This window comes from Rhinoraja longicauda, chromosome 30, assembly GCF_053455715.1.
Source record: "Rhinoraja longicauda isolate Sanriku21f chromosome 30, sRhiLon1.1, whole genome shotgun sequence".
NCBI classification, from domain to species: Eukaryota; Metazoa; Chordata; class Chondrichthyes; order Rajiformes; family Arhynchobatidae; genus Rhinoraja; species Rhinoraja longicauda.
This window is the reverse complement of record NC_135982.1, coordinates 18,719,940-18,743,329: the sequence shown is the minus strand read 5'-3', so window position 1 is coordinate 18,743,329 and position 23,390 is coordinate 18,719,940. Positions and strand designations below refer to the sequence as shown.

At 42.8% G+C, this 23,390-nt stretch overlaps 1 protein-coding gene across 3 annotated transcripts in view; it reads left to right on the top strand.

Moving 5' to 3' along the window:
- c30h1orf174 (chromosome 30 C1orf174 homolog) overlaps window positions 1–23,390 on the top strand; it is a 31,079-nt gene that overhangs the window by 3,376 nt on the left and 4,313 nt on the right. For 2 of the 3 annotated variants that reach the window (XM_078425579.1, XM_078425580.1), the window contains exons 2-5: window positions 244–507; window positions 9,593–9,694; window positions 20,614–21,168; window positions 23,147–23,305. In XM_078425579.1, coding sequence (XP_078281705.1) covers window positions 493–507; window positions 9,593–9,694; window positions 20,614–21,168; window positions 23,147–23,305 — 831 coding nt within the window. In that variant the 5' untranslated portion in view covers window positions 244–492. The remainder of the gene's footprint in view (window positions 1–243; window positions 508–9,592; window positions 9,695–20,613; window positions 21,169–23,146; window positions 23,306–23,390) is intronic. The other variant, XM_078425581.1, reaches the window with a different exon arrangement.

The window sequence follows — 23,390 nt, the reverse complement described above, 5'->3', positions numbered from 1 at the left end:
TACTGTTAAATTCCAGTTTATTCTAAATATATAACAAGTTATACCCATTAACAAGCATAATCCAAACAAGCTCAAAAGGGCACCTTTCTGACGCTATACCTGAGACAATAGGACTATTGTTATCAGAAACTTTTATTGTTCAGGATTGTTATACTCATTACTTTTTGTGCGTTCACACACAATGCATTATGGATAGTTAACATCTGTCAGAACAGTCCGAGGCTTTGTTTCCAATTTGTGCAGCACACGTGGGTTTGCAGCAAGCCGGATGATTGACATTTTCAGCGTTTGCCGTTCTCAAAAATGGCGGTGATCGAGGCAACCTGGAATGATGAATGAGGTAATGATGGATGTGTCGTCTGCCCAATGAGTACAGGAATTGGGCCATTGCTCAGCCGAATGGGGTGTGACTTGAGCCCGTTCTGTCTGGAGGTCGAGCCACGCAGAAAGTTCCAATGCTTCTTGCAACCCAGCGCAGGATTTTGATCTAAGATGAAAACCAAACAGGTAAGAGTTGGTTGATTGTTCTTTATACATCCCGTAGCTGCGAGAATGCAATTTAAGATTCCGAACCTGTGGCTGGGCGGCTGAAGTGTTTGGCTTCAAAGTTAGGTCTTTAATCGCAGCTTCCTCTCAAATACCGAGTTTTCAAGTTGTAATTAAACGCAGTAAACATGTAATTAAACAATCGCTTCTTTCACTTCACGAGCCTAGTCGTTCTGCGGCCGAATAATGTTTACAGACTGTTGTTGCGACCTCCTCGACTAATCGTCAGAAGTCAGGAAGTGTGTTCGGTCTCGGTCAGTCCTATCGTTCGGCCTTCCCCTCCAGGAGCGGGCTGGCATAAACATTGCTCTGAAGTTGATTTGGCACAGAAGTAACCGAGAAATGACAAGGACGCTACTGAAGGACGATTAGTAGTTTAAAATGTAATTGTTGGGGGGCAGAATATGCCAGTTCCACGCTGACACCAGATACCATTGTGCTTTATTTTGAGCTGTGCCTGCGAAGAGTTTTGGTTAGTACATGTTTATCGCTTGAATAGTGGGTGGCAGCTAATGTCAAGGATGTGTACATTGAACTAATAAAAGATATTTAAAGACATTTGCAAAATGGATTTTACACACAGTCCAAAATGTTGATCGTCATTTTGCTCAACAAGTATAACAATAACGATCAATTTTTGTTTGCATTCTCATCTGGAAGATGAACCCGTTCTTTGCAAATAAACTTTAGCTTCATGGTGAAAACTATCTGATCCACGGAAAATTGAGGCCCAGTCAAGTTTTTAATTTCTCTTTGCTTCCAAAAACATGCCTAGTTGAATACGCTAGTAAATATGATTAACAAAGGAATATGTCTGTCTGTAAATTATCTCATGTTTAGATGCTTTGTGGGTAGTTGACGTCAGGTTTTCAGGGTGGAGATGTAAATATGCAATCATAATTTATGTTCTAATATTGGCTATTACATTGCTTTAAATAATTTTACCCTCTTGTCTTCAGTTATTTCGCTAGTTCTGTCCAAAAGATGCTTGGCTACAGCTTGGTACTTGAACTCCAACAGCTTTGAGTACTTTCACCAAATGGGCATCCAGGCAAGTGTGGACTTGTACAGTGAATGCAACCTTCTAATTGAGTTACATTTGACAACTTCACTCGAGTTCAGTCTAAAGAAGGGTCTCAACCCGAAACGTCACCCATTCCTTCTCTCCTGAGATGCTGCCTGACCTGCTGAGTTACTCCAGCACTTTGTGAATAAATACCTTCGATTTGTACCAGCATCTGCCGTTATTTTCTTACACAAGCTTTACTGGTTGATCAGCCAGTGGAAGTGTCGGGATGTACATCAATCAAGTATCCAACCAGAACTTGACTGTCCCGAGCCACCACTCCCCAAAACAAAGACTGGTCCGGATGTTTTATACAGAAAAGATCAAAAAGACACATTCCTCAAGGCATTAGTCACAGTCCCAAAATGCTGTAGTTCGCTAACACCTTTCCAGCAACTGTGAGATTGTCTGTCTGACATAGCCAGGTACAACAAAGGAAGAACAGGAAAGACATATTTCTAAAGGGCTGCCACGTGACCATCTAGAGGCTAACCATAAGTCACACACCCAGGTCTGATCACCCTGCGGTGGGCCTGCCTCGACTGAGAGTGTCTTGTGATAAAAGGCCGAAACACCCAGTGACATTGAGGTACACAACTGAAGATGTGTCTGAATGGTAGCAACATTACCTAGTGGTCACCCCCAAGAACAACACCAGTCAATTGTAGTGCAAACCTTAGGGATTGTAACATCTAGTCCTACTAATCAATCGAAAGGCATTAGCCCTGGTTCCAATATACAGCAGCAGTCTGGGTTTGTCTCTTCATATCAGTTAGCACTATTGTGTAAGAAAATAACTGCAGATGCTGGTACAAATCGAAGGTTCACAAAATGCTGGAGTAACTCAGCAGGTCAGGCAGCATCTCAGGAGAGAAGGAATGGGCGACGTTTCGGGTCGAGACCTTTCTTCAGACTGAAATACATCTATTATGTATTTAAAGCATTTAAATACCGGTGGATGTGGAGCCGGTGGATGTGGTGTACCTTGACTTTCAGAAAGCCTTTGACAAGGTTCCACATAGGAGATTAGTGGGCAAAATTAGAGCACATGGTATTGGAGGTAGGGTACTAACATGGATAGAAAATTGGTTGACAGACAGAAAGCAAAGAGTGGGGATAAATGGGTCCCTTTCAGAATGGCAGGCAGTAACTAGTGGGGTACCGCAAGGCACGGTGCTGGGACCGCAGCTATTTACAATATACATTAATGACTTGGATGAAGGGATTAAAAGTACCATTAGCAAATTTGCAGATGATACAAAGCTGGGTGGTAGTGTGAACTGTGAGGAAGATGCTATGAGGTTGCAGGGTGACTTGGACAAGTTGTGTGAGTGGGCGGATGCATGGCAGATCCAGTTTAATGTGGATAAGTGTGAGGTTATCCACTTTGGTGGTAAGAATAGGAAGGCAGAGTATTATCTGAATGGTGTCAAGTTAGGAAAAGGGGACGTACAACGTGATCTGGTTGTCCGAGTGCATCAGTCACTGAAAGGAAGCATGCAGGTACAGCAGGCAGTGAAGAAAGTCAATGGAATGTTGGCCTTCATAACAAGAGGAGTTGAGTATAGGAGCAAAGAGGTCCTTCTGCAGTTGTACAGGGCCCTAGTGAGACCGCACCTGGAGTACTGTGTGCAGTTTTGGTCTCCAAATTTGAGGAAGGATATTCTTGCTATTGAGGGCGTGCAGCGTAGGTTTACTAGGTCAATTCCCGGAATGGCGGGACTGTCATATGTTGAAAGACTGGAGCGAATAGGCTTGTATACACTGGAATTTAGAAGGATGAGAGGAGATCTTATCGAAACGTGTAAGATTATTAAGGGGTTGGACACGTTAGAGGCAGGAAACATGTTCCCAATGTTGGGGGAGTCCAGAACAAGGAGCCACAGTTTAAGAATAAGGGGTAGGCCATTTAGAACTGAGATGAGGAAAAACTTTTTCAGTCAGAGAGTTGTGAATCTGTGGAATTCTCTGCCTCAGAAGGCAGTGGAGGCCAATTCACTGAATGCATTCAAGAGAGAGCTAGATAGAGCTCTTAAGGATAGCGGAGTCAGGGGGTATGGGGAGAAGGCAGGAATGGGGTAATGATTGAGAATGATCAGCCATGATCACATTGAATGGTGGTGCTGGCTCGAAGGGCCGAATGGCCTACTCCTGCACCTATTGTCTAATACGGGCTGAAAAGATGAAGTACGAGGGGAAGCTGGCCAAGAATATAAAGGACAGTCAAAGCTTCTTTAGATATGTTAAGAGAAAAAGAGTAGCAAAGTCAAATGTGGGTCTCTTGAAGGCAGACAGGGGTGAAATTATTATGAGTAACAAGGAAATGGCAGAAGAGTTGAACAGGTACTTCGGAACTGTCTTCACTAAGGAACTCACAAACAATCTCCCAGATGTATTGGAGGGCAGAGGATCTAGTGGGGTAGAGGAACTAAAATACATTTTCATTAGGCGAGAAATAGTATTGGGTAGTCTAATGGGACTGAAGGATGATAAATCCCCTGGGCCTGATGGTCTGCATCCCAGGGTCCTCAGGGAGGTGGCTCTAGAAATAGTGGACGCATTGGTGATCATTTTCCAATGATCAATAGATTCAAGATCAGTTCCTGTGGATTGGAGGATAGCTAATATCCCACTTTTCAAGAAAGGAGCGAGTGAGAAAATGGGGAATTACAGACCAGTTAGCCTGACTTCGGTGGTGGGAAAGATGCTGCAGTCAATTATTAAAGAGGTAATAACAGTGCATTTGGATAGCAGTAAAAGGATAAGTCCAAGTCAGCATGGATTTATGAAAGGAAAGTCATGCTTGACTAATCTTCTGGAACTTTTGAGGATGTGACAGGTAAAGTGGATGAAGGGGAGCCAGTGGATGTAGTGTATCTAGACTTTCAGAAAGCCTTTGATAAGGTTGCGCACGGGAGATTGGTGACTATAATTAGAGTACATGGTATTGAGGGTAGGGTGTTGACATGGATAGAAAATTGGTTGGCAGACAGGAAGCAAAGAGTAGGAGTAAACAGGTCCTTTTCAGAATGGCAGGCAGTGGCGAGTGGGGGCCGCAACTGTTTACCAGATATATTAATGATTTGGAAGAGGGAATTAGAAGCAGCACTAGCAAGTTTGCAGATGACACAAAGCTGGGTGGCAGTGTAAACTGTGAAGAGGATGTTAGGAGGTTGCAGGGTGACCTGGACAGGTTGAGTGAGTGGGCAGATGCGTGGCAGATGCAGTATAATATAGATAAATATGAGGTTATCCACTTTGGCGGCAAAAACAAGGAGGCAGATTATTATCTCAATTGAGTTCGGTTCGGTAAGGGGGAGGTGCAGCGAGACCTGGGTGTCCTTGTACACCAGTCACTGAAAGTTGGCGTGCAGGTACAGCTGGCAGTGAAGAAAGCAAATGGAATGTTGGTCTTCATAACAAGAGGATTTCAGTATAGGAGTAAAGAGGTTCTTCTGCAGTTGTATAGGGCCCTGGTAAGACCACATCTGGAGTATTGTGTACAGTTTTGGTCTCCTAATTTGAGGAAGGACATCCTTGTAATTAAGGCAGTGCAGCATAGGTTCACGAGATTGATCCCTGGGATGGCGGGACTGACATATGAGGAACGATTGAAAAGACTGGGCTTGTATTCACTGGAGTTTAGAAGGATGAGAGGTGATCTTATAGAAACATATAAAATTATAAAAGGACCTGCGTGGGTTTTCTCCGAGATCTTCGGTTTCCTCCCACACTCCAAAGACGTACAGGTATGTAGGTTAATTGGCTGGGTAAATGTAAAAATTGTCCCTAGTGGGTGTAGGATAGTGTTAATGTACGGGGATCGCTGGGCGGCACGGACTTGGTGGGCCGAAAAAAAAGGCCTGTTTCCGGCTGTATATATATGATATGATATGATATGACTGGACAAGCTAGATGCAAGAAAAATGTTCCCAATGTTGGGCAAGTCCAGAACCAGGGGCCACAATCTTAGAATAAAGGGGAGCCCATTTAAAACTGAGGTGAGAAAAAAACAGAGAGTTATAAATTTGTGGAATTCTCTGCCACAGAGGGCAGTAGAGGCCAAATCACTGGATGGTTTTAAGAGATTTAGATAGAGCTCTAGGGGCTAGTGGAATCAAGGGATATGGGGAGAAGGCAGGCACGGGTTATTGATTGTGGACGATCAGCCATGATCACAATGAATGGCGGTGCTGGCTCGAAGGGCCGAATGGCCTCCTCCTGCACCTATTTTCTATGTTTCTATGAACTATAGCATTTTGGGACCATGACTAATGCCTTAAGGAATGTGTCTTTTTGATCTTTACAGTGTAAAACATCCGGTCCAGTCTTTGTTTTGGGGAGTGGTGGCTCGGGACAGTCAAGTTCTGGTTGGATACTTGATTGATGTACATCCCGACACTCCCGCTGGCTGGTCAACCAGTAAAGCTTGTGTTGGTTTACATAACCCACTGTGTGTTGTCTGTTTTAAGAAGCGAACTTTAACATTTATGCTTGCAGTCAAGCTATCAATTAATTACTATCATGCCTTACAGAGCACTGAGCAGTGCCCACATATAAACACTTTGCAGTGTGAATCACTGGAGAGTGATTGTGAAGAGGATTGCTATTTAATATTTATTTATTTTCCATAATTCAGGATAATTATAGCATCGTACTGGAGAATAGTTAACTCTGCCAAATCAGGAAATAAACCTGCTGCTGTTAAAGTTCTTGACCTTGTAACAAATAGACAACCACTCTAATCAATTAAAAATACAAAAAGCTTACCCACTAACGCCCAGGCGGGAAGGCCGGCTACAAGGACGTTGCTATACTTGCCAGATCTGAGCACCCACTTCAGCAATAGCAGGATACAGCTTCTTTTTATTATGGAGGTGACATGCAAAATCCACAAACAGATGGCTTTACCATATATGGAATAAACCTGCTCCAAGTTAGCCATCTGAGCTAAACTTTCTGCACAAGTTCCAGTGCTCAAGGTACATAATAGAGGTACACAATAGAGGCAATTATCACATTGGTGTAACCAGACATGAAGGCAGTTTAGGTCCTTGTTACATTCGGACATCCAACCATGTACACAATAGAGGCAATTATCACATTGATGTAACCAGACATGAAGGCAGTTTAGGTCCTTGTTACATTCGGACATCCAACCATGTACACAATAGAGGCAATTATCACATTGATGTAACCAGACATGAAGGCAGTTTTGGCCATTAACATCTTCCATGCAACTGACCATATACACAATAGTTAATTATTTCTGCAACCAAATTAGCTGTCTGGGCTTGACTTCTGCAGTACACACATTTTTTTAGCCACATTTTCTTTAGTCAAGCATCCCATCAACCTCTGCAAGGCAAGGCTAGTTAGCCAACTTCATCACTGCCAGTAATTCAGAATCATACCATCTCATTTGTACATGAAACTGACAATATTTTTCACAAATACTCATCATAGCAAAACTTTAAGGGACTGAATATAAAATGATTTATCCGTCGACCACCAACCATCTACCACTCTGCTTAATATTAAGAAATAATGTTTTAAAATCCTGGCGATTTTTCTCAGTTTGGGTGCTTCGCCTTGACACTAATGCTGTCCTGTAGAAATCTCCATGTATGGATTTTTGATTGCTAATGAGAACCCAGGTCACTGCAGAGAGGAAAATACAATTTAAAAATAGAAATATCTTGAGGGATAAATATAAGATTAGAAATCTAACATGTACTAAATTGGGAAAGTGTTCTTCTTGGATATATTTTATGTAATTTTAGTTCAGGAATTATTATTATTAGACTAACAGCTAAATATTGATAGTCCTTTTTTAAAACATAACATAAGCATATATTTAAAGGATTGTTGTTTATGTGGCACGGGAACTGTCTACCTCAATTTGATGGCAGCAAGAGAAACATTGACACAAGAATATTAATGTAGAGGGTCTCAAGGACCCTGTGAAGAAGACCTTGTCAGACAGCATCTCACAGAAAATCTAACTGTTTCTTATCAATAGGAGCCACATATCCATCATGTCTGGACTTCCCTGTTCTTGTCAACTGAAATTAACACTTTGATTAGATTAGAGATACAACGCGGAAACAGGCCCTTTCGGCCCACCGGGTCCGCGCCGCCCAGCGATGTAGGTATGTAGGTTAATTGGCTGGGTAAATGTAAAAATTGTCCCTAGTGTGTGTAGGATAGTGTTAATAGTGTTAGTGTGCGGGGATCGCTGGGCGGCGCGGACTTGGTGGGCCGAAAAGGCCTGTTTCCGCGCTGTATATATATGATATGATATATTAACACTATCCTACACACACTAGGGACAATTTTTCCATTTACCAAGCCAATTAACCTACAAACCTGCACGTCTTTGGAGTGTGGGAGGAAACCGAAGATCTCGGAGAAAACCCACGCAGGTCACGGGGAGAACGTACAAACTCCGTACAGACTGCGCCGTAGTCGGGATCGAACCCGGGTCTCTGGCGCTGCTTTCGCTGCAAGGCAGCAACTCTACCGCTGCGCCACCGTGCCGCTGAGATATTCTCAGCTGTGACTTTGGACTTTTACAATAATGGCTTTTATTCCATTCATCGGCAAATTTCCATGGCAGGCTTTCCACCACTCTGACCAACAAGAGATCACAAAGACCTTGTGCCAACTGAAAAGCTGTAATTATGACTAGACTGTTTCTCTATTGGATTTATAAACTCTGGCAGGGACGAACCTGAGTAACACATCTACAACTTTACATTCATGTTTGAAAAGAGAATATGGCTGGGGACCCCAGAGAATTAGATATGTGGCACAAAGCCAACCATCATCCATTGTCATACAAAGACTGAATGGGAGGTGTAATGGTGAATGTAAAGTGAATAGGATACAGTGCCAGTGGATTTACTTGCACCATCTTGTGAGCTTCAGTTACATTGAAGTATTTTAGTGTCAGGGGACTTGCAAGTCTATGCCTGTTTCTCAACATTCTAATGCTTTAATTCTCTTGTTTTGTAACCTTTTTTATGTATGTGTTCATAAAAAAATAGAATTTTTTATTCATTTTAACTTTGTTAAACTCTCAACAATGCAAAATGTTGCAGGGATCATGTTTCCAATTTGCCCTTCAGATACACATTGTGCATTGAAATTTTTGCAAATAATATTAAAACACACAATGAAGGATTTGACATAAGATGAATGATTTTAAAGACTGCACAGAAAATGAGAAGAGATGCATAATTGTTGAATGAAGTTGGGGATAGAATTAGAGTTCAAAAGGTATTGACTCTCCAGTAAAGCTCCTGCAATCCATCATGCTCAATACTTTGGTGCTGAAATTAGAGATTTTCTGGACTATTTGGATGTCATTCCTAACAAACTTTTAATTTGTTTATTTTTTTAATGTTATACTGTTGTAAAATTTCCAATTAACCCTATAAATTTAAAGGGTGCGCCAAAGCCAGGCCCCTGGTGAGTCAGAAGGCTATGTGAAATCAGGGCCGGGCAAGTCGAAAAGGAGTGCAGGAACGGAGGCCCAGCTACTGGAAGGGGAGTTTGGGAACTGGCGCCAGTGAGTTAAAAGAAAGCACAGAAAACAATACTGGGTGAGCCAAACCAGAGGTATTTCAGGATGATCAAATAGTGGATTATCAGAGTTTTACTGAAACCTAGAAATTAAATATTGTGAAGATAGACTCCTCGTTTGATACCAAGTAGAGGTGTCTTAAAGGCTGCATGAAACTATTCAGAGGTAGACACAAAATGCTGGAGTAGCTCAGCGGGTAAGGCAGCATCTTAAACTATTCGGAGATCGGTTGCAGCTGCATTGTACAAAGTATCCACAATTACTGTTTCAGGATAAAATGGATTTCTTAAATCTTGTATTATCACAGATTGAGACTTTTTGAATGTGTTTTCTAACCAATATAATGTGCATTTTATTTTAAATAAAATAATATAATCAACATCTTGTTTAAGGTTGGAGTCCGGCGCTCTGCACGTCTTCGGAATAAGGAGCTCTTCACCGCAGCCTCCAAACAGAACATCAAGGATGGCAGTTCAACACACAAAGCACCAGGGGTAAGAAAAACGATGAATCTTTCCACAGGAGTGTGTGTGTGTGGTGATGTATGCATTAAAAGATGGCCGAAATTTAAAAGGTAAAGTTAGCTGGCTGGCATTGTAGCCACCAATGAATGTGAAGGAAATGATATGCAAGAGGTCAAAAGTGGAGGAGCACAAATATAAGTGGAGATATTTACAGAGACAGACAGTAAATAGTATAGGGAGGTATGATTGTGGTCAAGCAGTGAGTAGAGCATTGATCGCCACCTGATGAACAAAAAGCACCATTCATTCGTGCAAATTAGCTATTTGTTTAAAAGATTTGTTGGGGGGCAAATACTTTCTTGCTTGTCCATCTCAGAAACCTATACAATAGCAATCTCATCTGGGAATTCTTCACAATTGGGTGCTTGTATCTAATGAGATTAAACACAGGGAAAAAGGCTGGAATGGGAATGATAATTACAGCCTATTGAGCCTGTTACCAGTCTTCAAAATATTTAGTCCCAATGATTTATCTATGCAGGTTGGACCTTGGTGCTTTGGCCCCACCCCACTTCCTACTCTCTGCACACTGCTTATTTCCCCCATACTTGTCTGGTCTCATTAAGATGATTAGATTCTCTCTTGTTGGAAAAATGAGCAGTTTGCAGTGCAAATGTTCCTTGTACATCAGCTCAAGTGTTGCCTGGGTGTGTATCAATTGTGTTCTGTTGATGAGGAAGTCTATGATCCAGTTGCAAAGGGATGCAAAGAGACTCAGTTCTCTCTGAGCCTTGTAATGGGTCTAGGGGGAATGATGGTGTTGAACGCTGAGCTATAATCTATGAACAACAGCCTGATGTATGGAGACACAAAAAGCTGGAGTAACTCAGTGGGACAGGCAGCATCTCTGGAGAGAAGGAATGGGTGACATTTTGGGTCGAGACCTTTCTTCAGACTGGTTAGGGATAAGGGAAACAAGAGATATAGGCAATGATGTAGAGAGATAAAGAACAATGAATGAAAGATATGCAAAAAAGTAATGGTGATAAAGGAAACAGGCCATTGTTAGCTGTTTGTTAGGTGAAAACGAGAAGCTAGTGCAACTTGGGAGGGGTAGAGAGAGAGGGAATGCCGGGGCTACCTGAAGTTAGAGAATGTATTGTGTGTATTTTTACTGTCCAAAGGGTCTAGTGCAGAGGATCATGTCTCCTGTTGATCTATTGTGGCAAATTGTAATGGGTCCAGGTGCTTGCTGAGGTAGGAATTGATATGCGCCATAACCAACCTTTCAAAGCACTTCATCACCATGTCAGTTTGTGCCACTGGTCGGTAGTCACAAACCAGGTGGGAGCCTCAGACCTCAGTAATGAGAGGTTGAAGATGTTCGCAAAAAACTCCAGCCAATTGGTCGGCACAGGTTTTGAGAATGTGACCACGTACACCAAGTCCAGACGGTTTCCGTGGGTTCGCCTTCCTGAAGTATCTTCTGGCGTCAGCTTTGGTGATTTGATATTGCAATACCATCAAAGGCAATAGGGCTGCGAGAAGGCACATCAGTGATCTCCCTATCGAAGCATGCATAGAATGGATTGAGCTCGTATGGGAGAGATGCCTTGCTGTCGCTCGAACTGTCACTTGGTCTTGCCTTGGTGGAAGTGATGGTCTTCAAGCTCTGTCACAGCTGCAAAACGTCCGTCTTGTCCTCCAGTTTTGAGTGGAAGTCCCTTTTAGCTTTGTTGATGGCCTTATCGAGGTCAGAGGTGTTTCATCCTGTGGTGCTGCAGTACATGTGCTGGTGGTAATTTGGGAATTATTTCTTCAAGCTGGCCTTGTTGAAATCCCCAGCTCTGATTGGAAAGGCACCAAAGTATGTGGTTTTGTATTTGATGATGACAGCATGCAGCTCCTCTATTGCTAGACAGATGTCTGCCTGGGATGGGATGTAGACTGTGGTCATGATAGCGGAGGTGTCCGTTTAAAAAAAAAAAGATTTTGGCATCTTTCATAGGAATATAGTTTGTTGTGATAAAGTTGATGTTGTTGATTTTTTTTTTTTTAATTGAGTCTGAATTTATTGTATTTCTAAGTACTTTATCATGACATCTCATTCAAAGATTTGAGTCTCGTTCATTTTGACCAATGAAATCGAACGCTGACACACGCACTGCACTGTGAGAACTCTTTTCATTCATTTATTTTGAAGCAAACACATACCCAAGCATTTCACTACGTTTAAAGGCAAACGCTCTAAACGCTGTATCTCTAAATCTAAAAATCTAAATCTCACACAAAGACAGACACTACTAACACAAAGACAAACGGAGTTACTGCGATGCTGTTAAAGGGATCTGGACCCTGACCGTAAGGACATCAAGGTCCGTCCAGACCATTTAACACGTCAATGGTGCCTCCGTGTCGGACACCTGAGGTCAAAACCCGTCCACTGAAAAGCAGCTGCACAGCCAGGTGTGGAATGGGGGCGGATACCGCGATGCTGTCAAAGGTGGGCGTACACCTGAACAAACGGACAGCAAGATCCGGCCAGTGAAATTTTTTGGTATATTTTATGTTCGTTTGAAGTGTCCATTTAAAAAAAAAAAAAGATTTTGGCATGTGGTTATCCAACTTTCATAGGAATATATATAGTGTGTTTGAATAAAGTTGATTTTGGTGATTTTTTTAAAATTGGGTCTGAATTTATGTATTTCTAAGTACTTTATCATGGCATCTCATTCAAAGATTCTAGTCTCATTCATTTTGACCAATGAAATCAAACGCTGACACACGCACTGCACTATGAGAACTTTTTTCATTCAATTATTTTGATCGATGACGCAAACACATACACAAGCATTTCACTACGTTTAAAGCCGAATGCTCACACAAAGACAGACACTACTAACACAAAGACAAATGCAGTTACTGCGATGCTGTTAAAGGGGATATGGACACCTGACCATAAGGACAGCAAGCCAGACCATTTAACACATCAATGGCACTTCCGTTCCGGATACCTGTGGTTAAAACCCATCCACTGAAAAGCAGCTGCACAGCCAGGTGTGGAAAGGGGGCGGAGACCGCGATGCTGTCAAAGCTGGGCGTACACCTGAACAAACCGACAGCAGGGTCCGGCCATCACTGGCGCCTCCATGCTTGACACCTGTGGCAACTGGACTTTGGTAGTTTTCTTGAGGACTGGTCATTCTTTATTCGGCGACTGACTTGTTCAGATCATCCTTTTCAACTCCTCTGTAAAAAGTTATCATTGTTCTTTAAAAAATGGCACCCAGGAGAAGGAAAGGCCAGACCAAGGGCACAGTTCGAACCCCACACTCACCCACCAGGCAACTGGAGACTGAGGTGACCCAGATGGACAAGCTCATGGTGGAGGAGACCTAGCTGGAGAAGCCCCAGGAGGAGGAGGAGCACTGGAAGGCTGACATTGTCCTCGCCACCAACACTCCAGCCCAGATGAACACTGGTGAGGACTCAAAAAGACTTTATATTTTCAGTGACGAACAAGAGAGTGACCTGGTAGAGTGGTATCGATCGCACCCTCAACTTTACGATAGAAACGACAGGCAGTACCGCAACAAGGCTAGGAAAACACCTCTCCTTGAAGCAAAGGCAAAGGAGTTCCCTGATTGTACCTGTAGGTACAAACCTCTTGTTGTGTGCTAGCTGTGGGGGTCTTCTTTCTTTAGCAAGCAGGGAATCCAAACTGAAATTTTATCTTTTTATTTATACAGATGTTTTATTTTAAAGTCAGAGGATTGATATGGAAAGCTGTCCCAGACTACAAATAAGTCCGGGTCAGGTGCAAAGATCCTGACGCAGAGGCAGGAGTGGATCCTGAAGAAGTGGTCCTTTCTGAGGTCACACATTGTTCGAGTGGATGCCAGACAAAACACGAATTCAGTGGATATCGTAACATAGTCATTGTGAGAGTGATTATTTGATTTTCATCCTGCTTGTCATGTCCTGATGGCCTTGAAAGTCTGTAACTTCACATTTATCTCCTTCAAGAGTGTCAGGGGTGTACCACTTCCCAGGACCTCGACTGAGGACGAAGGTGATCCTATGGAGGGACCCTCTGGATCCACATATCAGCCCCACAGCAAACGGAGAAAGACCACTGGCGGCTCCAGTGCACGCACCACAGGAGCGAGGGATCGAAACGCAGGTCTGCGGGACCAGATCAGCGAAGTAAGCACGAACCATGAGTTTTCTCTCATCCATCTATCCATCTGTTCTTTTGGGGAAAAAATTACATTCCTCTATCTTACTCATTTATTTTTCAGATGATGGAACACGTGCTAGAATTCCGCAATATGTTTCAAACTTTATCTCATCCGCGGACAGCGCATGGGGAGATTGTGAACAACTTTGTGGGTTTTATTAGACCCCTGATAATGAAAATACCTTTCAGAGCGTTTCATGATTTCTGAGGACGCTCCACAAATTTTCCCACCAGGTTAATATCTTCAGTTAATTTTGTGCTGTATTGTTGAAAATCGAATTCGAAATTAGCCATTAATTTTTAGATTTATGATTGAAATATTAAAAATGATTTCATGTGTGTCGCACAATCTGCAGCAGACGGGTAACGTGACATATCCACAGATTGGACAGTCTGCAATGGCACCACCACAGCAGCTCGCTCACCCGGTATCCTATTTAAATTTTTTCTCAGTGATTTGGACTTGACATTATAAATTTGTTTTTTTTGCCATTCACTTAATCTCGATATGCTTCTGTGTTGTAGCCACAGTCCCTGAGGAGATCCCAAATGGTGCCGTATTATCATCAATCACAGCAGGCATACTCACAATCAGAGTACCAAAGGCTCGAGACACACACACCCGCGCAAGTGAAAAGAGAGCGTCCTCAAGTGATGACGGCAATATTAATGTTCAGATGTTTAAGTGGAGAGATGAAAAAATAAAAATTTGTCTAAAGTTAAAAATATCTTTGAGGTACAATTTTAAATTTTGGGGAGTTTTTTAAAAAGTTTTTGCATGTAATTATCCATCTTTCATTGGAATATAGTTTGTTTTTCTGATTTAAAAAAAATTGAGTCTGAATTAATTGCATTTATAAGTAATTTATCAAGTCATCTTATTCAACGATTCTAGTCTCATTCATTTTAAACAAATGAAATAAGCATTTACACAGGCACTGCACTGCATGTAAATAATAACTATTTTTATTTATTTAGATCAATGAAGCAAATACAAGCAATTTACTGCATTGAAAGGCAAACTCTTGATTTCTTTCCATCAATTAACCAAAACAAGCACAAGCATTGCAGTGCATTGAAAGGCAAACTTACTATTTACTTCTATCAATGAAACAAACACATACACAAGTATTGAACTACGTTGAAAGGCAAACTCTTCTCATTTAAAACAAAGACAAACAATTCACTGCATTTAAAGGTGAATGCTTTTAACTTTTTACGATCACAGAAACAAAACTAACACAACCAATGCACACAAAAAAATCCCTTGGGAGGAAGTGGGGGGCACTGAAAAGGGGCTTGTGTTGTGGATTATTAGGGGCTCTCTTCCTGGAGTGGTGGACCTCTGCTTTTTTGAGTGGGCTGCTTGCTGCTGGTCTCCAGATAATTTCATTCTGCCATGGTATGCTGCCTAGTTCGGAGTTGTAGTAATTGCAGAGATGGTCTCTGCTCCTTTGGTTTCTTGGCCGAGGTGTTTCCTGGATATTTCACCAGTCCAACCAGCATTGCAGAGTTTGCTCCACTCCTCCATGAGCCTGGTGTAATGTTGCCTGTCTGATTGTCCACGGTCACACTCCACCATGGCTGCTGCTGATGCACTTCTGCGATGGATCAGGTTGTGGAGGACACGTGCTGCGTAGACAATGGTCTGCACATTCTTGGGCTCCTGCTGCATCGTAGTCATCAGGCATCTGAATCTGCTGGCGAGGATGCCAAAGGCATTTTCCACCACCCTTCTAGCCCTTGATAGCCTGTAGTTGAAGATCATCTGCTCCCTTGACATCCTCCTGTGAGAGTATGGCTTCATCATCCATGACCTGAGTGGCAAGAAGTCATCACCAACCAGGCTGTATGGGATGCCACGGTGCTTCCCCAAGGTCGGTCTCTCTCCAGATCCCACCATCTGCGGCACTGCCAGCTGTGCCCACATGCACAAACAGGAAGTTGTAGTCTGCATCCACCACAACCATCAGTATGATGGAATGGAACTTCTTGTAATTGAAGTACGTGGAACCTCCATTGGGTGGACACCTGATGGCCACGTGCTTGCCGTCCACTGCCCCACATGTGTTCTGAAAGTTCCATCTTGTTTCAAAGCCCTGCGCCACTGTCTTTCACTCATCTGGTGACTTCTTCATAAACATTGATGATGGCCTCATAGGTCTCTCGGACTACCTTGCTGATGGTGTTGTGGGCCACAAGAAACCTGTAGGAGAGGCTCTTGTAGGAGTCTCCTGATGCAAGGTAGCGGAGGGTGATGGCTAGGCGCAGGCCTGGTACTAGTGACCTCCTCATGAAAGTCTCCCTTTTCTCGAGGAGAGGACACACCCGTGATCACAGTTCGTCAAAAAGCACACGAGGTAGCCTCATCTTCTTGATGGAGCTCAGTCATCAGGTTGTCATACTGGCCCAACCTGGGTCTCTTCACAGACAAGGGCTTCAACCACAGACCTCTTCTTGGGATTCTTCCTCAAATTTTTTTTTTTCCTTCTATCGTTCAGAATTATAAATGTGAGGGCCGCAGTAATCATCAAACATTGGATTCGATGTAAGTGTAATGCCATAAGTGTTTGCTCCATGATGGAGATGGAGTATGAACAAGGATCTCGACCAGAAACGTCAACGTGACGTGGTAAGGAGGCGCCAGTGACGTCGTAATGGTCTTGCTGTCCTTATGGTCAGGTGTCCATCCCCCCTTTAACAGCATAGCTGTAACTCCGTTTGTGTTAGTAGTGTCTGTCTTTGTGTGAGCATTTGCCTTCATTAAATGTAGTAAAATCCTTTTCTATGTGTTTGCTTCATTTATCAAAATAAATGAATGAAAAGAGTTCTCATAGTGCAGTGTGTGTGTCAGTGTTTGATTTTCATGGTCAAAATGAATGAGACTAGAATCTTTGAATGAGATGTCATGATAAAGTACTTAGAAATTCAATAAATTCAGACTCCTATTCACCAAAAAAATCACCAAAATCAACTTTATTCAAACACACTATATTCCTATGAAAGATGGATAACTACATGCCAAAATCTTTTTTTTTTTTAAACAGACACTTCAAACGAATACAAAATATACCTAAAAATTTCACTGGCCGGACCTTGCTGTCGGTTTGTTTAGGTGTAAGCACACCTTTGACAGCATCGCAGTCTCCGCCCCCATTCCACACCTGGCTGTGCAACTGCTTTTCAGTGGACGGGTTTTGACAGTTCCTTTCACAATGTTTCCGAAGACTGTAAACTCTCAGCCAGGTGCTAGTTTCACAAAGAAAGTAACTTGTATCGATCTGACTTTGCTCGCTTGAGCATTTGATATTCGATTGTCTGCAGAGTTATTTCCTAGAAATAGTTATTCAGCACGATTTTTTAGAACACCAGAACGAGGTGAGAACATTCGGTTTCTTCAGTTGCACGTAGAAAATGCACCTTGTTTCTTTCATTCAACAAATGTTAACATCCCAAAACGAATTGGCGACTTCATGTCTAAAAATTCGGCGTTGCTTCTGCATCGCGTTCTACTCCGCAAAACTCCCAAGCCTTCTACGTGAAGGCAGTGAGAGTAATGTGTGCAAAGTGGATCTGAACTAAAGCCTAGCTTGTAATTCCTTTCCTAATCCATGTCTATAATGTGACCTATAATGTGCACATCGGCGAAACCAAGCGCAGGCTCGGCGATCGCTTCACTCAACACCTGCGCTCGGTCCGCATTGACCAAACTGATCTCCCGGTGGCCGAGCACTTCAACTCCCCTTCCCATTCCCAGTCTGACCTTTCTGTCATGGGCCTCCTCCAGTGCCATAGTGAGGCCCACCGGAAATTGGAGGTAGAGCACCTCATATTTCGCCTGGGCAGCTTGCAGCCCAGTGGTATGAACATCGACTTCTCCAACTTTAGATAGTTCCTCTGTCCCTCTCTTCTCTTCCTCTGTCCCTCTCTTTCCTTCCTCCTTCCCAGACCTCCCTCTATCTTCCTGTCTCCACCTATATCCTTCCTTTGTCCCGCCCCCCTGACATCAGTCTGAAGGCATCATCAGTGGGAAGCTAAATAGTCAATATTAACCCGTTGCGGGATATGAGAAAGAAAAACAATTTAATCAAGGTAGCTGAGAAGGTAGGGTAGACAATGCATAGAATGAAGAGTATTTCCCTAATACGGTGAAATAATATGGCATTTAAAGGGGAGGTAAAATCAGATTAACCCAAACCCTTAACTGTTCCTCCTTTTTTCTGGAGTTTAGAGATACAGTGTGGAAACAGGCCCTTCGGCCCACCAAGTCCACACTGACCATCAATCCCCGCACATTAACACAAGCCTACATACACTAGAAACAATTTACACTTATACCAAGTATACAAACCCAAGTCAATTAACCTACAAATCTGTACGTCTTTGGAGTGTGGGAGGAAACCTAAGATCTCGGAGAAAACCCACGCATGTCACGGGGAGAACGTACAAACTCCGTACAGACATCACCCGTGGTCGGAATCAGACCCGGGTCTCCGGTGCTGCTGGTGCTGTAAGGCAGCAACTCTACCACTGCGCCACAGTCCTTCTATAGATGCTGCCTGCCCTATTGTGCTTTATCTGCATTTTTTTTGTTTTGGTTTCAGATTTCAGCAGCTGCAATTTTCTGATGCCCTACTGTGCTGTCATTTCTTTTTATACCTGAAAAAATTATTTGCTACTGTTGTGAGTCATTATTGTGTATTAAGATGCATGTTGGAAAGGTATGTAGAAAAATAATTGCAGATGCTCGTTCAAATTGAAGGTAGACACAAAAATGCTGGAGTAACTCAGCGCGTCAGGCAGCATCTTAGGAGAGAAGGAATGGGTGACGTGTGTTGATGCCTTGGAGATATCTAGGTGAACGAGTTCAATTAACTGCTGAGATCAATTTCAAGTGTAAAGTTATGTCCGGTTTTATTAATGTTTGTGTGTGACAGGCATGTTTTTAAAATCACGGCCCCTTTTAAAATTTTTAAAATCTGTTTAAAATTGCCAAAACATTTGGTCACATTTATTTAGCAATGACTGCAGACTTGTTCAAATTTTAGGGAGGGACTAGATCCATTGGGCCCGAACCTCTCCTTCATTGGTGCAGCACCCTCCCCTCCCCCACTCCCCTCTCTACCACTCCTCCCCCTCCCCTTCCTCTCCCCCCTTCCCCACCCCCACTCCATCCTCCTTAATCCCCCTTCTCCTTCCCCCCTCCCTCCCGAGGAGATAGATTTAAATTTTTAAATGTGAATAACTTTAAAAATATAGCACCAAATTTCAATGAATTGTCTTCCATTAGCACCAAAGGGACGACGGTGAGTAAGGTGGGCCTAAATTTGTCGCGCTATCGTATACCGTTTTGGCTGTAGTTCAGGAACAAACAAACAAACGAGAGTTTTAGTATAAGAAAATAACTGCAGATGCTGGTACAAATCGAAGGTATTTATTCACAAAATGCTGGAGTAACTCAGCAGGTCAGGCAGCATCTCGGGAGAGAAGGAATGGGCGACGTTTCGGGTCGAGATCCTTCAGACTGATGTCACGGGGGCGGGACAAAGGAAGGATATAGGTGGAGGCAGGAAGATGGAGGGAGATCTGGGAAGGGGGAGGGGAAGAGAGGGACAGAGGAACTATCTAAAGTTGGAGAAGTCAATGTTCATACCACTGGGCTGCAAGCTGCCCAGGCGAAATATGAGGTGCTGTTCCTCCAATTTTCGGTGGGCTTCACTAATGCACTGGAGGAGGCCCATGACAGAAAGGTCAGACTGGGAATGGGAGGGGGAGTTGAAGTGCTCAGCCACCGGGAGATCAGATTGGCCAACGCGGACCGAGCGCAGGTGTTGAGCGAAGCAATCGCCGAGCCTGCGTTTGGTCTCGCCGATGTAAATAAGCTGACATCTGGAGCAGCGGATGCAATAGATGAGGTTGGAGGAGGTGCAGGTGAACCTCTGTCTCACCTGGAAAGACTGTTTCGGTCCTTGGATGGAGTTGAGGGGGGAGGTAAAGGGACAGGTGTTGCATCTCGTGCGATTGCAGGGGATAGTGCCCAGGGATGGGGTGGTTTGGGTAGGAAGGGACGAGTGGACCAGTGAGTTACGGAGGGAACGGTCTCTGCGGAACGCAGAAAGGGGAGGGGATGGGAAAGTATGGCCAGTGGTGGGATCCCGTTGTAGGTGACAGAAATATTGGCAGATTTGTTGGATACGCTGGCTGGTGGGGTGGAAGGTGAGAATGAGGGGGGTTCTGTCCTTGTTTTAGTATGTAGATAAGAGTGAAGTTCTTTTTCATCATATTTCCATATAAATTATGTCAATCTTCCAACAATTTTTTATTGTTTTCCCTTGCTCCGGGTCCTCCGATTTCCTCCCACACTCCAAAGACGTATGGGTTTGTAGGTTAATTCGCTTTGGTAAAATTGTCAATTGTTCCTAGTGATAGTGTTAGTGTGCGGTGATTGCTAATCGGCACAGACATGGTGGGCCGAAGGGCCTGTTTCCATGCTGTATCTCTAAACTAAACTCAACTAAAATATATTGCCAAGGATGAAAATATATTGGCTGGCTTGCTTCTTCCACAGAGCATATCAAAATATTATGTTGGCCTATCACAGGGGGAATAGAATCTCATAGCTAATTCAGATCCTCTAATATTCCTAGTGTTTGAAACATTTACAGCATTTATTGATTAGTGAACGTGTGTGGTTTTGTTTTTGCTGCAGCCTTCATGTGAAGCAGTGCTTCCATTGGACAAGTCAACTTCCAATCCAGATATTCGACCTTCAAAAAAGAAGAAATATGAAAGGGTGGAAGTACGGACAGAAAAAAAACCTCAAGTTACTGAGCAGGAACTGGCAGATACTGCTGTCCATCTCCCTCACAAACTGTCACACCTTTCGAAAGAACATGACGAGAAGCCGGCTATTCATGAAATATGCACGGAAGTGAACCCTGCAGTTCAGGAAAATCGGACACCGACCCCCACCAGCTTGGAGTGGAGAATGACGGAAAAGCATGAAGAGCAGGCAGCTGAAACTGAAGAAATGGACAATAATAATTGTCTGCCAACAGAAACATCCATTACAACAGTGTTAGAAGACAAGGAAGACATTGAGAAGATAGAAAATCTAGATAATGATGTAGAAAGGAGTGATACAATGGAGATTGATCAGTCACGATGCAACTCGTTCAAAGTGGATAACAGCATTTTTCTAGACGAGGACAGCAATCAGCCAATGCCTGTTGGAAAATTCTTTGGGAATGTGGAGATTATGCAAGTAAGTGTTAAAACAGTCGTAATAACAATTGTTATTCCTCTTTTGTTCATTTATCTTTACACGTAATACATAATTTAATAGAGATTGGAAAATGTTGGGGGAATTTTCATTTTAAAGAAAAGGTTGAAATCATAAAGAATCTTCAATGGTCAAGCCATCTTCCACAGTCTTCCTACACTTTATAGAAGTGAATCCATTTGTATACGTATACTCACAGCAATAGGAATTTGGTCGTGGCCAGATGTGGCAAGTTCACGATATAGCAACAGGGGGCCATTGAAATCTTTTTTCTGAGATTGTGTTCTGTTGCTTGAATAAACCAAAGTTCAATATCAGAACGCATTGCACCGATGCTGCTCGGTCACTCAATGCATTAACATTCGAGTTTAATTCTATCCTTGTGTCTTTTATAATATTTATATCTGCAGTTAGTGCTTCAATTTCTAGTCACGTGAAACCTGGCAATAAATGGAGACCCATCTGATAATCTTATTAAATTTAAAACTAATAAAAATTAATATTTATTTACATTTGAAACATTTCAAATTTTTACTGTTAAGATAAAACTGAGGTTTGTCTTAATAATTACGCCAATATAACTGAAACATTCATTGTTTAACATTACATTAAGAAGGTGAAATTTTGGGTACTGGTAAATCTGAAATTGGTACATAGAATGTTAAAATATTATTCAACCCCAATGACAGCAGCTTATAATTTCTCCAATTGCAGAGATTGATATTGTTCGGCACAAACTATGGTAATGATAAACCATCAGTTTAAGTCACAACACTCTTAACACATCAATAGACAATAGGTGCAGGAGGAGGCCATTCGGCCCTTCGAGCCACCACCGCCATTCAATGTGATCATGGCTGATCATTCTCAATCAGTATCCAGTTCCTGCCTTCTCCCCCATACCCCCTGACTCCGCTATCCTTAAGAGCTCTATCCAGCTCTCTCTTGAATGCATTCAGAGAATTGGCCTCCACTGCCTTCTGAGGCAGAGAATTCCACAGATTCACAACTCTGACTGAAAAAGTTTTTTCTCATCTCAGTTCTAAATGGCCTACCCCTTATTCTTAAACTGTGGCCCCTTGTTCTGGACTCCCCCAACATTGGGAACATGTTTCCTGCCTCTAACATGTCCAACCCCTTAATAATCTTATACGTTTCGATAAGATCTCCTCTCATCCTTCTAAATTCCAGTGTATACAAGCCTAGTCGCTCCAGTCTTTCAACATATGATAGTCCCGCCATTCCGGGAATTAACCTAGTAAACCTACGCTGCACGCCCTCAATAGCACCTTCAATGTCTTTTTGCAACACTTGTTTGATAACCTTACAGCATTGTAACAAATATGAATACAACTTCCAGGACTCACTAATTCATTTTTGACACATGCTTTCTATATCACAAGCCTCAGTGTTGGTGGTGGTTTATTATTGTCACATGTAACAGGATAGAGTGGTAAGCTTTGTTTGCATGATACCCAGTCAAATCAGACCATACATGAGTGCAATCAAGCCACAACCAAGTCCAACAGGTAGTGCCAAGAGAAAAATAATCAGTGCAGAGTATCGTGTTACAACTACAGAAAAAAATGCTGATTTTAAAAGAAAAGTGCAAGGGCCGCAACGAAGTAGGTTAGAAGATTGGGACTACATGCTTAGCTTATGCAAGGTCCGTTCATGAGTTAATAACGGCAGAAAAGAATCTGTTCCTGAATCCGGTGGTACATGCTGTCAAACTTTTGTATCTTCCACCAGAGAGGAGATGAGGGAATGACTAAGATTTAAGCATTCCTTGATTATGGTGGATGCTTTCCTAACGCTGCCTGAAATGTAGATGGTTCATGTGGTGGGGAGGCAGCTGGGATGCCACTGACAAAGTTGATCGGTGAAGAAACTTCTTTGACTAAGGAAGGGGAATACATTTTGATCCTTTTGTAAGAATACAACACAATGGATGTTTCAGGATCTTCCACAGTCAGTACCACTCCTGGATTCTGTCACCAGGCGAGAGTACAGAAGACGTCACTTCATCGCAAAAGATGAAGAGGATGAAGAACTAGAAGACAGGGTGACAGATGAGACCGAAAAGGAGCCTCGAGTGTTACCTCCATCAGAAGATGAGGTATGCTCAGACTGTTGAATAACTTTGCTGTTGTGTTTTTCAATATGTAGAATAGTTTTAGATCAAACCGCCACAAAAATTACTG